Source organism: Pterocles gutturalis, unplaced genomic scaffold (assembly GCF_000699245.1).
Source record: "Pterocles gutturalis isolate BGI_N339 unplaced genomic scaffold, ASM69924v1 scaffold24930, whole genome shotgun sequence".
In the NCBI taxonomy this organism is placed as follows: domain Eukaryota; kingdom Metazoa; phylum Chordata; class Aves; order Pterocliformes; family Pteroclidae; genus Pterocles; species Pterocles gutturalis.
This window is the reverse complement of record NW_010141527.1, coordinates 3932-17165: the sequence shown is the minus strand read 5'-3', so window position 1 is coordinate 17165 and position 13234 is coordinate 3932. Positions and strand designations below refer to the sequence as shown.

General features: G+C 42.9%; 1 protein-coding gene across 1 annotated transcript; it reads right to left on the bottom strand.

Moving 5' to 3' along the window:
* Positions 1 to 443: 443 nt before the first annotated feature.
* LPAR3 (lysophosphatidic acid receptor 3) lies at positions 444 to 11379 on the bottom strand. Its single transcript, XM_010084064.1, has 3 exons — positions 11293 to 11379; positions 7891 to 8648; positions 444 to 793 (listed from the first exon to the last, which is right to left on the bottom strand). Exons 2-3 carry the CDS (start codon positions 8624 to 8626, stop codon positions 444 to 446), a joined length of 1086 nt encoding a protein of 361 aa, XP_010082366.1. The 5' UTR covers positions 8627 to 8648; positions 11293 to 11379.
* Between the last annotated feature and the right edge of the window lie 1855 nt (positions 11380 to 13234).

Sequence of the window (13234 nt, the reverse complement as noted above, 5' to 3'; positions counted from 1 at the left end):
CAGCCTACCATCCTCCTCAGTATGCACAGAAACTGTTCAAAGCATAAATACCCAACAAATGCCAAGCCTGCACACTGAGACAGGATTATTTTCTCTCTGTAAGAGCTCAAGGAGGGTCTCACTACGTTGCTTACATTCTGTTTCCATGCACAAAAAGTCTCCAAGATGTATTTATTCCATTCATACCAAAAAAAAAAAAAAGAAAAAAAATTAAGGTACTTAAAAGAAAAAAAAAAGGAGAAAGACCGGCAGCACAGAAAGTTTTCTTCATTACAAAGTGTTTTTCCATCAGGCAATTATTTATAAGAACTTTTGTTAACACTGGAGTTTAGGCTCTGGAACGAAGTAGATATATTGTTTACTAGCTTTGCCAGTCAATCTTCTCTTACAAAACCTCTCCCTTCCCCCTCTCCTTTTCCAGCCAAGTCAGTCCTTTGAATAGTTCAGGAGTTTCCTTTGTCACCAAGATCTGCTTTTCCACAAATTGTCCCCTGAATAATACCATCTTCAATGTAGTGCCCTGAGGTATCTGTGCTCCTGCAGAGAACTGTCGAGGGGATCCGTGACGAGCATCTGTCCTGGCTCTTGTCCTCAGAGGAGCAGCAAATCATCCTTTTCATGGTACTCCACATCTCATCATCTTTGTATGAATAAATTATTGGATTCATGACAGAGTTTAGGAGGGCCAAGAGAAGAAACCACCTTTTAACATCCTGAATCCCACAGTAGGTGCAGTTCAGACCATCGAGCAGTAAGACAACCAGCCCAGGGGTCCAGCAGACAACAAAGGCACCTAGAAACAAAGGAGAGAAAAAAAATACTTCAAACTGCTAGAGGTTTGGGGTTTTTTTCATCTTATAAGATTACTGGGTTCATCAAAATTCTACACAAAAGTGATAAAAGCAGGAGAGGACAAAATTCTAATGACAGTAGCAACAGTAGCAACATTACAGTGACTACAGCTTCTCTGCCAAGCCCTAGGCACGAGGCAGGGCAGCCTTCAGAGGGCTTCGGAGAGCAAGGATCCAGCTGCTGACAGCATCAGCTCAAACACAAGTGGGGAAAGGTCATCACAGCAGTGATTTGTCCTTGCTGATAAATAAACAAGAGCTCTGGAGCACTAACAAGCAGAGAACTGGCGCTCTGAATGCGGACTTCCTCTCTTCATCTCTCTCTCTTATATCCTGGAGGGGAAGATACCAGGTGGCTCACTTCCACCTCTGCTGCAATGTTATCCAAAGAAGAGATGTGTCTTCTGTCACACTACAGAGCTGTGCACAGAGCTATGTGCATAGTGCCCAATTCATGAAACAAGAGCCACAGAATTTAAACGTGTCCTGACTGGAAACCCCACAGCTAGTGTAGGATGCACGCCGTTGGCTGCAACACACGAGCACAGCCAGCTCCCTGGCCAAAGCAGAGCCCACCCCTCTCCACTGCTCCCTCCCAGGCTGTGCGTGCTGGTACTTGAGACCCAACAACTCGGATTCAGGAAACAAATTAAGTTATAAATTAAAAGTGAGAAAGAAACAACAAATAGATGAGACAGTGAAGATGAACCAAAAAATGTAGCAGTCAGAGCAAAGAAAGAACACAGAAAGCACAATAAAAAGCAAAAAAAAGACAAAAAGGGTGAGGAAGTATGAGAGCAGTGGGGGACAATGATGACAATAAAACTCTGTAAAAGAGGCATTTCCCCACAAGATAGCAAGAAATGGCAGGACAAGCCCAGGAGCAGCAGGGTCCTTGCCTTTCAGCAGCAAGACAGGAATAAGAGCAGCTCCCCTGAGAAAGAAGTGAGACACAATGAGATGATAAAAGCTGCAAGATGCCAAGTAGGACAAACACTCCTCTCCCACCAGCCCCTCAAAAAAAAAAAAAAAGGGGAGAGGAGATACTAGACAGAGTGAAGACAACATGAAACAAGCATAGAAATCACAGCTTAGAAGGAAGTTCAATGTTGTGTTTGCATCTTTCCATGTTACTGCACATCCCCACCATAAAGGCAAGGGTGTGGGCAGGACTGGTGGGGAGGGGGAACATTGCAACCGAACGCAGCCCTTGACCACAAGCTTAGGAGGGGCCCCAAACTGCCCCATCTGCCCCCCTGTCTGCCCCCAGCACCGCAGCCTGCCGTCCCTTGCCTTGAGCCCAAGGAGGAGTAGCCATATGCCTAGTAATACTAACTTGCACAAGCCACAATTGCTGTCTGACGTACAGAAATAGAAAATTACAGCTCTGCACAACAGTCACAATTTGAACAACGTACTAAGGAAATTCCAGTCATTTATAACAGCAGAGTTTCCCCTTTTTTGGGCTTAGAAAAAATAATTAAACAAATAAGGATGATAGCAGCTACATGCTAAAAAGCTCTCCCAGGGGTGTTGGTATCTGTTTAACAATTTTAGCAGAGAAAGCAAGGCCAGCTCGTTTTTTTAAAGCTGCTGTTTTTTCCACATCTGAGCTGTGCAAGCCAGCAGCAGGAGGGCAGCCTGGCTGGTGGCAGGAGGGCAGCCTGGCTGGTGGCAGGACCCTGGCAGCATCAGAGCCAGGACTCAGTGGCACCTCAGGCAGCCCAGGGACTGTGCTGGGCACACTAGCTGGTTTCAGCAGCACTGGACACTTCTCCCCGTTGAGGATTTTACTGGACACTGTGCCCATCTGAAAGGCAGGCCATAATGGTATATAAAGTAAATTCACGTGATTTAGTGAGCATTAGAATTGCTGAAAAAATGTATCTAGGACAAGGTACCACAAATCTTATGGCAAATCTATGCTCCTGGAGTCCAAAGTTCAACCAACTGATTTACTATGTTCCAGGCAATACTGTAAAGAACAGAAAGGCAAGAGACCACCTCCTTCAGAAACTGCATTTTCTAGTTTGCTGTACTAAGATTTTTGTGATGCTAAGTACTAATTTCATGGTGTTAGTTTTAAGATACTGGTGAACATGAGTAACATTCCTCCATTGCCCACTGGCATCAGGAGCTGCAAACTGCTACCACAACACTTGTTTTCTCTGGTCAGTCTCTATACTACACACTGGTTTGGCTCCAGCATGCTGAGTAAGCAGTTGCAACACCAACTCTCTCTTACAGTCTACAATGGAGAAAACACTGTCCTGATTTATTGCCCTGGGGTTCACCAGCAAATCCCATCCAATTTAACAAGCACTGGAACCAGACCACCCAGATGACAATACTGTGTCTAGTTAAGTGTCCCGTAAGTATTTGGACAGAGAGCTTTCACTAGCCACCAAGGCTCACTGGCAAAGTTGCCAACACACCAGCTCCATGCAGAAATTAAGATGGTAACAAACTCTCCTTAAAATAAGCACTGAAAGCATTTTGACCACTTATACCACAAACCATGCAAGGTCAACCCTGCTTCCATGGCAGTCAGCAGGAGAGGGCACAGACCCCAAAGCCACATTTAACAAAAGACACTGAAAAACTCTTCTTCAAACAAAACCCCAAGCTTGTAGGCAGGATTAGTCTGGGAACTCCTAGGATGTATATCTGTCGACCTATACAGGCAAAACCCTACAAGGTTTCAGTGGCTAAAGTAAGGGAAGATAAAAGATGTGCAGACATCTCTCTGCACAATTCCCATGACTGAAGAGAAGGACAGGGGCAACGCAGTGGCAGTGTCACAGTGACTGGCTAATGCTTTTATGGCACTGTTGCTTTGACTTCATCAAAAATACGTTTTGCTGTGTATGGAGACAAAACAAGAATTCACACCCTGCTCTTAGGACTGCAGAGGTGAAAGGGAGGCATGGCTCAGACTCACAGCCTTGCTCGGGTTTTACTATTTTTACCACAGTTTTCAGAGGGAACCATGCTTAAGCATTCAATACACACCTTTGTCTTGGCCCCTTGATGATTTTCTTGTTTGCTGGCTTTTTGTCCTGTAGGAGCTCCTCTCCCTGACAAAGTGCCATACTCCAAAAAGCATTTAATGTCTGGGACTCTCTAAAATTCACAGAAGTAACACGAAATATAGCCTGGCTGCAACATGGATCAGAACAACAGCTCTGAGTCTTCCCACCAGGTTATGGGAGATCAGGTATCACAATGCCTCAAGTTTAGTTTGAGGATTTTCCATTAGATTTAAACATGGATTTTCTTGCAGATTACATCATCTCTGCTTGAAAATGAATTCTTGTGTACCTGGAAACACTACTGATACTTTTGCAGCATCATGTCATAAAACTCTGCACATCAAAGCTGTGCCTGAGCATGCCAATGCTGAGAAAAAAAAGAAAAAAAAAAAAAAAGAGTGCAGTAGCATCCAGTTGCCTTTGCCACATGTGCACCCAAGTTAAAACAGCAAGTCACCAATTAAACTATAAATTCCCTGAAACTGAAAATCATCCACCCCAATTTTTTTCAGGAATCTCTCTGCCAAGTTCAGATGAGCTACCGCATACACACCACCTGAAAAATCACATCCCCACACACCTGCAGCCACCCTTGTTCAAAGCTGCAGTCACAGGCTAAGCTAGGACTGTGCCACAAGGTCAGCCCAAGAGGACTGTAGCCCCTTCTGCTAGGTTTCACATCTTCCAGTTTAAAGCAGGTAACCTCCTATGGTTTAGCAAGCCAAAGGGAAGGTCACTGCAGCTGCTCCTATCTTCTGAAGGGCTTTTTTGGGGCTTATGGGTAGAAAGAGGGAGATCACAGGGGCCTGAGTCCCAGCCTGTGGAAGGGGCCGTGGAAGCCCAAGGGTGGTGAAAAAAGCCACCTGCAGGTGTCACCACCAGGAATCCATGAGGTCACACTGAAACCCAGACTCCCCCATCTCTTAACTGTCGGGCCACAGGAGGAGAACACCCGGAGAGGACAGCGATGTGTTACTGGAGGGGCAGTCAGCCACAGGCCTGGCCTCCCCAAGAAGGGAAGTGCAGGCTGATGGGAGGAGCAGCAGTCACAGCATCCAGCTGCCTGCAACCTCCTCCACACAGCAATGGGGCAGCAGGATCTTGTTCTGAACCTCCCGTGAAACCAAGAGAGCACAGTTCTCATCATGCTTCATCCAGCAATAGAGCATCTTGGAATCACTTTTAGTTAAGACCGTATCAGGTGTGTACTCCAAAGCACTTCCAGATACTTTGGAACAAGCCATTAAAAGTAACTGCCTTGGGCAACATCCACATGCTGCGTATAGCTGTAGGTTGTTGCATCAGTGGATATAAGCAGAATTTTGGAAGAATCACTTTGGTCACTTGGTGGTGACTCCTTTGGTAACTGGAAAGCCCAGAAAACGTGCTGTTCAGTTCCTAACACTTTTTGCACAGTGTGCTTGAATGGCTTGGCCAGGAATGCACATTTCAAACTGTTTTAAAAAATAAATTCTTATTCCTATAAATAAATGTTTATAAAAAGCCTCTCAGTCAAAATTTTGAGAATTTATATGAAGGAGCATACCAAGATACAATTCCTCTGACAGGAGTTTGGGGTAGATCTTGTACCCAGGAACACATGCACTAATTTGACTTCTTTGAAGGACTCTCTGCTTTGGTTTTGTTTCTGACCAACAAAGTAAACATACAAAATTATTATCTCTAAAGGAGCACTCAGGCTTTGAGAGTTAAATTTACCTGGCCCAGCACACAATATCATTAAATGCTTTGCCTGAATTATAGTTTAATCTGGTGGCTGAAAAGCCATATTCTGTAAGAGAAAACTGATGTTGATCCTTAAACCAACCCATTGTCCTAAGGCCCCTCTCCCTAGTAAAAGAAAGAATAAGCTGAAAATGAAGTTTAAAGTGGGATTTATTTCCACATAGCAGCATGGACGTGGTGAGCACTGAAGACCCGCCACAGGCTAAAGGACCCTAAAGGCTTAGCAAACAGCAGCCACCGTTACTGTCGTTCCAACTTCCACATCAGCTCCATCAGCACGCACACCACCACTCTGCTCAGACCTGCAAACATGCACAGGGGGCACTGGGAGCTAACAGTGTTATTCCAACACTCAGCACCTTCCAATCTCACCTTATACAAAACCAAAGTAATATTAGCTATATAAATATACGTGTAAGTTAGAAAAGGCTCTGCATGATGATTTCTTTTTATGTGACTTCCCAGAAAGCAGCCTGCAGCTCTGCCTTCAACAGAAATGCTCGGAGAACTGCTTTTTAAGAAGTTCTTTTCTTTGTGTCTCTTTCCAATGCAGCAGTTAACTATGGTTTACCTGATGCTTATGCATTAGGGAAGGATCATATTTGGAGCAATTCAGTGTTTTTCTGCGGGGCTTTTCCAGGTGGATGGTTTAAGTTTCACTGCATGAGAGCTTCAGGAGGGGCAAAAGATCGAATCTTACCCCTGCAAGTTAAGGCAGGGACAGGAACAACCACCACATTGTTTCTCTATAGATGCCATAACATCAAGGGAAAAAAAGGAAGGACAAGTGGGGAGGGATGTAGAAGGCTCTGGCAGTGGACAAGCCAACTTCAGAAAACACAGGAGTGTAGAAAAAACCTTGTACTTGCATGAACCATCAGACCACTTTCTTTTCCAAGGTCAGGCACTGTAAAGTTTAATTGATCTCAGCTTCTAAAGCATTTTAAAATATCATTTGGTAGACAAAGGTGCTGTGTACTTTCAATGTGGTGTAATCCCCATCTTTTTTTTGGGGGGGGGGGGGGGGGGGCGCGAAGAAAGAGAACCAGGTATCAGACTGTGCAAACAACATCCATATACTGCATGGGAAATAGTGTCCTCAGCCTGAACTTCCTACCCTGACAAGTCCTGCCTCCATGAACAGTAACACTTTTCTCCCAGAGCTCTCTAGTACTACCATGCTGCAGTACAACACCAGTGTGTCCCGGGTACACAGGCACACCAGCTTTCCTAAAAGCTTCAGCTTTCTTGTGCTGGGCTCATACAACATCAGAACAGTCGTCAGAATGGTAAAACCATATCTGTGGTTTTAGAGTCCCCCCACCACCTGAGCCCAGCTTCACAAGTATCCCAGTGTCCCCCCAGTTCCACCTGCAGCAACCTGCATGAGCCACACTTGCATGATGCCAGGCTTCCAGAAAACATCTTGCTCAGATTCAACCCCTCCTGGGGAAAATCAACTGCTACAGTTAGTATTTTGTTCCAAAGATCAATCATCTTCTCTGTGTGTCTCTAATTTAATAAGTAGCTGCATCACAATTAGCTGATGAAGTGATCTGAGCTGCCCAAATACCAACAGTGTCTCTAAGGTGGAGCCCAGGTCAAATCTCTTACCATGATCTAGAGATCCAAGGCCATACTCTATCATCATCTGAAAGTATGTTGCACTATGCAACCTTCACAGAATGAATGTGAAATCTCCCCTTGCAAAGCAAATCTCTGTCAGGCATCCTCTCCTTTCCCCAGTGAAGGCACATTTCCGGGGGAAGAAGTTAGTATGTTTAGGAAACAGCCAAGAGGAAGAAGTGCAAAGAGAACTATCCACAGCAGCCATAGGGTTCATGGCCTTGTGCAGATAATAAAGAACATTATTTGAAAATGTTCTACTAGGTAGTTGTGAATCTTCACAAGCCTTCCTCCAAAGTGATTTTGTATTCCCCTCCCCCCAAAAAAAAGCCAACCCTGTAATAATTTGTGTTTTGTAACAAGCTGCCTACAAAATAGCCACTTTTCTTCAATGTGTTGACCAGTCCTCTACTTTGCATTTCTGTGTGGTGCAACACTTATTTCACTATCTGAAGCAGAGAGAAGTCTAAATGCTTCCAGCACTTAGAAGTTCGGTGAGGGTATTTTTTTTTGGTTTTGTTTGGTTTAAGGGTGTTGGAGTTTGTTTTGTTTTTAAAGAAAGGCAAAAAAACTCAACACATAAACACATTCATTGGTACAGCCAGCCTTGCATGTCATAGTTTGTAGTCTCTTACCTAAGAGAGTCATAACAGTCTTCATAAGCTTCATGGGGGTTCTCCTACGGCTAATGGATCCACTGGTGTGCGACGACAAGACATTAGTTTTCCTCTGGACATACATGTAGATTCTTATGTAAACCACCACCATAATGAAGAAGACGACTAGGTTTAAGACACTCCAGAACACCAGGTAACTTCTGCTGTACAGAGGCGCCAGGGATGAGCAGGCAGTAATGTCACAGAGGCAGTTCCACCCCAGGGTAGGAACCGCACCCATGAAAATAGCAATGGCCCAAATGGATATAATTAAAAAGGTGACTCTCTTCTTTGTGAGATTACTGTGGATCTTCATCCGCATTATCGACATGTGCCGCTCAACAGCTATGACGAGAAGATTCACCAGGGAAGCTGTCAGGCTGGTGTCCAGAAGACCCTGACGCAAAAACCAGCGGTTAACAGTTAATGTCTTAGACACCGGGCCAGTGTTGAACATCAAGAAGACATAGGCAATTCCAGCAAAAAAGTCTGCAGCAGCTAAGTTGGCCAGAAGATAGTAAAAGGGAAAATGAAACCTCTTGTTCTTGACCACAGCTGCTATGACCAATGAATTTGAAATGAAAATGAAGAGGCAGAAAAATGTCCCAAAACACAGAACAATAATAAGCTTTGTCCCTGTCCACTCATCTACTGTGTCAGTGTTTGTCTTGTTATAAAAAAAGTCCATGCGCTTATCATAGTAGCATTCATTCATCCTGGATTAAAGCCCCTGCATCCTAGGAAGGGTGGAAGGGAAAAAAGAGAGGATTAAAAATCAACTATTGGTCCTTGCTTCAATCACCGTACCTAACAGCTTTCTTTTGGGGGGGAAGGGGAGGGGATAGGGACATGAGAGGGTATATATTTGGAGGCCTTAAGAAAAAAAAACACATGTTGTGCAGAGTTAATGAAGAAGATATTCTGTCCGCTAGTGAACTGCAGTGCATGATGCTTGGGTGAATCAGGAATTTTTAAAAGACTTACCTGCTTACAAAAGCCCAGCACAGTCCCTTTGCACTAGCAGTCATACTGTACAGGCAACAAAGTGGAAGTTAAGAGGTTAAAAGTGACTTTCTGGAGGTCACAAAGAAAATCTGCGCAACAGCCAAGCTATTCTTGCTGTGAAATCCCATGTTTGGGCCACAGCCCCATCATTATTTCCATTTCTTAATGTATCCAGCAAGGACAGGGAAACATAAATCATAACTCTTCCATTTTACTGACTAAGCTCTAAAAGGTCTCTTACTGGAAAAAATGTATTTTGGTTTTTTAATTATATATTAATAAATGTAAAAATGTATGTATATAAGATGCTACAGGCATATATATTCTGATCACATACCTGTTATTTACTGCTACAGGATTTAAGCAAGTGTGCTGAAAATGGAAAAATATATTCTAGATATTTGATTACTCTAAAGCAAGAGATTATTTTATTGGGCTGTCAACCCAGAGCCCTGTGAGCACCACACAGCCCAATTATCTTCAAAACCAAAACACAGTTCCCTACTCGACCACAGGACAAAGCAAGCCCCAGCAACAGCAGCAGTGCTGGGGTTTTTTCTTTTACCCACTCAGCACTATGTTGGACACAGGGCTATTAAACATGATGGAAAGGGGAGCCTGCATTCCAGATTACATCACACTTCAGATGCTCCGGTGAAGTCCATGTCAGCTGCCATAGCAATTTTACTGCCTTTATTATGAACCAAACGGAACTCGAAATAATTTACACAGGCAGATGCAACAGCACTTACTGGTGGTGGCCAGAGCCCATGCAGGGTCTCTCACCCTAGCAGGTAGAGTTTGTGTCTGATCATCACCAACCCTCGTATTTGCCATCAGTATCTCAGTAAGGGTTTTAACAATGACTTAATAGATATTGCATAGTTTTAGCAAAACCTAGGAACCCAACCATGGCACAACATCCTAATCACATTAGATATTATATAAAGTGGCAAGCCTGTGCCTGACTCCAAGGCAGAGAAGAAGAAGTATTGGGATACAAAGCTGCAGGAGAGGCAGCAATGCTAATAGCTTTTGTAAAGCTCCTTCTGAGTCTCAGGCTCTCGCAATTGCCAGAGTGATAGACTGAGTAAGGCTGAAAAGGAAAAAAAGAAAAAAAAAAAAAACCTCAAACTAGAATAAGTGGTTACAGACAGAAAGATACAGAAACAGCATAAGCTTTTCACCTCTACAGCTAAAACTGATCACAGACAGCGATCAGATTCACTTGGTCCATTATTACCCTGTGGTTTTTTAACAGTTATATGTCATCTCTCCAGGGACTGGGAAGCAAATTAAGCAATCCCCAGCAGGCTGGCTAACAAGCCACATTTATATTAACGGTTCCTTGTAAGTTTTACAATAAAAAGGTTCATCTTATGTCTCTTAAGTTATGCTACTTGTGTTATTTCTCTCATGCAATATTTGCAATGTCTCATATTAAATCAACTTGCAGTATTCCACAATTAATATTTTCAGCAAGGCGTATTTTTTTTTAATCTTTCATTTTTCTGAACTAGCTCCTTGGCCTTTTTTTCTTGGTTCCCACACTATATCTAGTGTGGCCAGGCCACTTATCATTGTTGTCCATTTTATTAACCTCAAGAGCCTAGGCAGCTGCTTCTTTTATACAAGAATGTATTACTTAAAGCATCAAATGCAAGCACATAGTCAGAACTAAGAACAACTACTCAAGGACAAGAAGGGGAAGGAAACAAGTAAATCATCCCTTGTGCTGAAATATTACAGGGCATCCCTTCATCTAAAAACAAAAAAGCCTTTACAACTCAGATCCGCCGTAAGGAGTCAAGTGGAGTTCAATGCCTATGTCCCTGCTCAGAGCAATATGGTAGAGTTAGGCCATCAGTAAGTCCCCCATTCTCATCCAGGAAGTACTCAAAAGTCAAATGAAGACTGTAAGTGACCAAGTGTCCCTCAGGAGCTGCAGACAACAGCTGGTCAAGCTGGGAACCCTGCCCAGCCCTGAGGGCTCTGGTCTCACCCACCACAGCACCAAAGGACTTGCTGAACTTGACAAGAGGGTTTTACAGAACAACCCAAATGCCTGCAAATAGAAGCAGCATTTTGGGCAAGAATAACAGGGAAAAAAAAAAAATCTGTGAAAATTATAGGGAAGGTTTTTCTGAACATGTATTTCACCACACAGTCACCTCAACAGATGAATCTTTTACTTGCAGTGACAAGAGAGTAAGGCAATCTGCAGATACTTTTTGCATCTCATTTGGAGAACAAACTTACAGAAATCTGAAATATCAACTACAAACTTATTCCAAATACTTCAGCTCATTTGAAGTAGCACCCCCCTCCCCAAAAAAAAAATTAATCCACCAAAGTAATCACACTATAAACACTCACTGTCACACAGCAGAGCTTAAGTGACAAATGACTTTGAAAGAGATGTCTTGAGGTGTTGAGATACGGTGGGAGGGAGCAGAAAACCATCCAGCTGAGGTCTCAAGGTCACAGGGCAGACTGTGGAGACGTCCAAACAGAAGCTGCATCAGAGTGGTAGCTGAACTGAAGCTAGTTTGCATCCCAGTTCTTCAGAGCACAGATGTACCACTTGGCTGCCTGTACCAGCCTAGGTACAAAAAGTACTTTTCACACCAGGATCCTTCCAAACAGTGGTTTATTTCACACCTTCATTTTATTTTAAGTCCTCCCAGCAGAACTAGCCCGGCCTCAGGGGAGCTGTACGGCTGTGACAGAGCGATGCAGCTGTATCCTCAGTGGTCCTGCCCCAGTCCACACCAGGCATGAGAGATGTGCAATAGGATATCCCATATTTCCTGGTATATCACAGTTTAACACACTGCAGGACTTTATTCTCCAGGTCTTCTCTTCTGCAGCCAAATCAGAGATGTTTATCTTAATCAGGGCAAGTTTAAGCTTAAAAAGAAAAAAGCAACCCATAAATATTACATATTTCAGATTTGTTTATTCAGTACATACAAATTTGAAGATTCAGGCAAAATATTGTTCGAAGTTTAAGAATAGAAACCGAAATAGGAGAAAAACAGCTAAACTGGCTGGCTCAGCCTTATAAAGACAACAGTCTTCTAGAGTCTGCAGCAGAGAGCTCCCCAGTTCTGCTATTCACTTCATGAAGAATTGCTTTCTTTTGCTTTGAAAGTAGCTCTCACAAGCTTGATACTTATTTTTTATGGGAAAGGCCAGCAAACAGTCTCCCCTCACCTCTTCTATGACACTTTGTATTTTGTAGCCCTCTATATAGACCTTCAAAAGCCTGACAGCAGTAACCACATACTGCATATTCTACAGATGGGTTAAGCTATTAGCTTGCCACAAGTCACTCACGAGCAAATACATCAAAACTTTGCAAGTGCCAAAAGCATACCCTTGCCAAAAACGTTCTTTTCCTTATTTCAATCTATTTAATTAGTTCAGTTCAACCGATAGTGACTACAAAGATCAGAAACTGATGGACTGTGAAGTGTGCTTTCCTCTACCACTCTGAATAAACATAAGCTTTGAGTGGGAGAAATCATCTGTTCCAAAAAATCTCAGAGGATTTGGTTCAGTTAAGCTACTTTCAAATGCAGAAGCACACACTAAGAATCCTTCCCAATCCAGCATATCTTGAGCTGTTTTAAAGACAGCTTGTACATTTGAATCAATTTTAAATTCCTCTATGTACGTGCAACTTCTATCAAGTCAGAATATGTTCTTCACCATTCTTAAAATAAAAGTCAAGAATTTGCATGAGTATGTAGGAATATATTACACTAGCTACCTAAATAAAGAGTGAAATAAAACATCACCTAGATAATGTTTTGGACAAAAGCTTCAACTAGTTGCAAGCAAAGATGCTTTAGCAGTTGTTATTATATTAGAATCTAGTTTGCTTCAAGAAAGTTACTAAAAATCTGTATATTTATAATTTAAATTTATGTTAGTTATTTAAATCAAGGGTTTTGCTGATTCAAACTGTGAGTAAAGTCACCTTTTAAGTCACTTTGATTCAAAATTAAATCCAGCCTGTAAATCAGCTCTCAGTCGAGTTACTCGTTATTCATGCAGACATTTCTGAAGGAAAACTCAGATAGTATTTTAATAAGAAGGTCATTAAAAAATTTAGCCTGCAAGCCATAATGTGATTCACAGCACAACCCCCCTGGTTTCTGCCTCTTTCCTGTCCATTAAAAACCAAGTAGTTTCAATAACATTTACCACAGCCTTATTGAAGGGTTGGCGCCAGTTTGGGGGACTTGGATGGCTTCTGCCCTGCTCCTGCGTAAATGCAACAGGGAGGGAGCACACAAGCACTGGTTGGCAC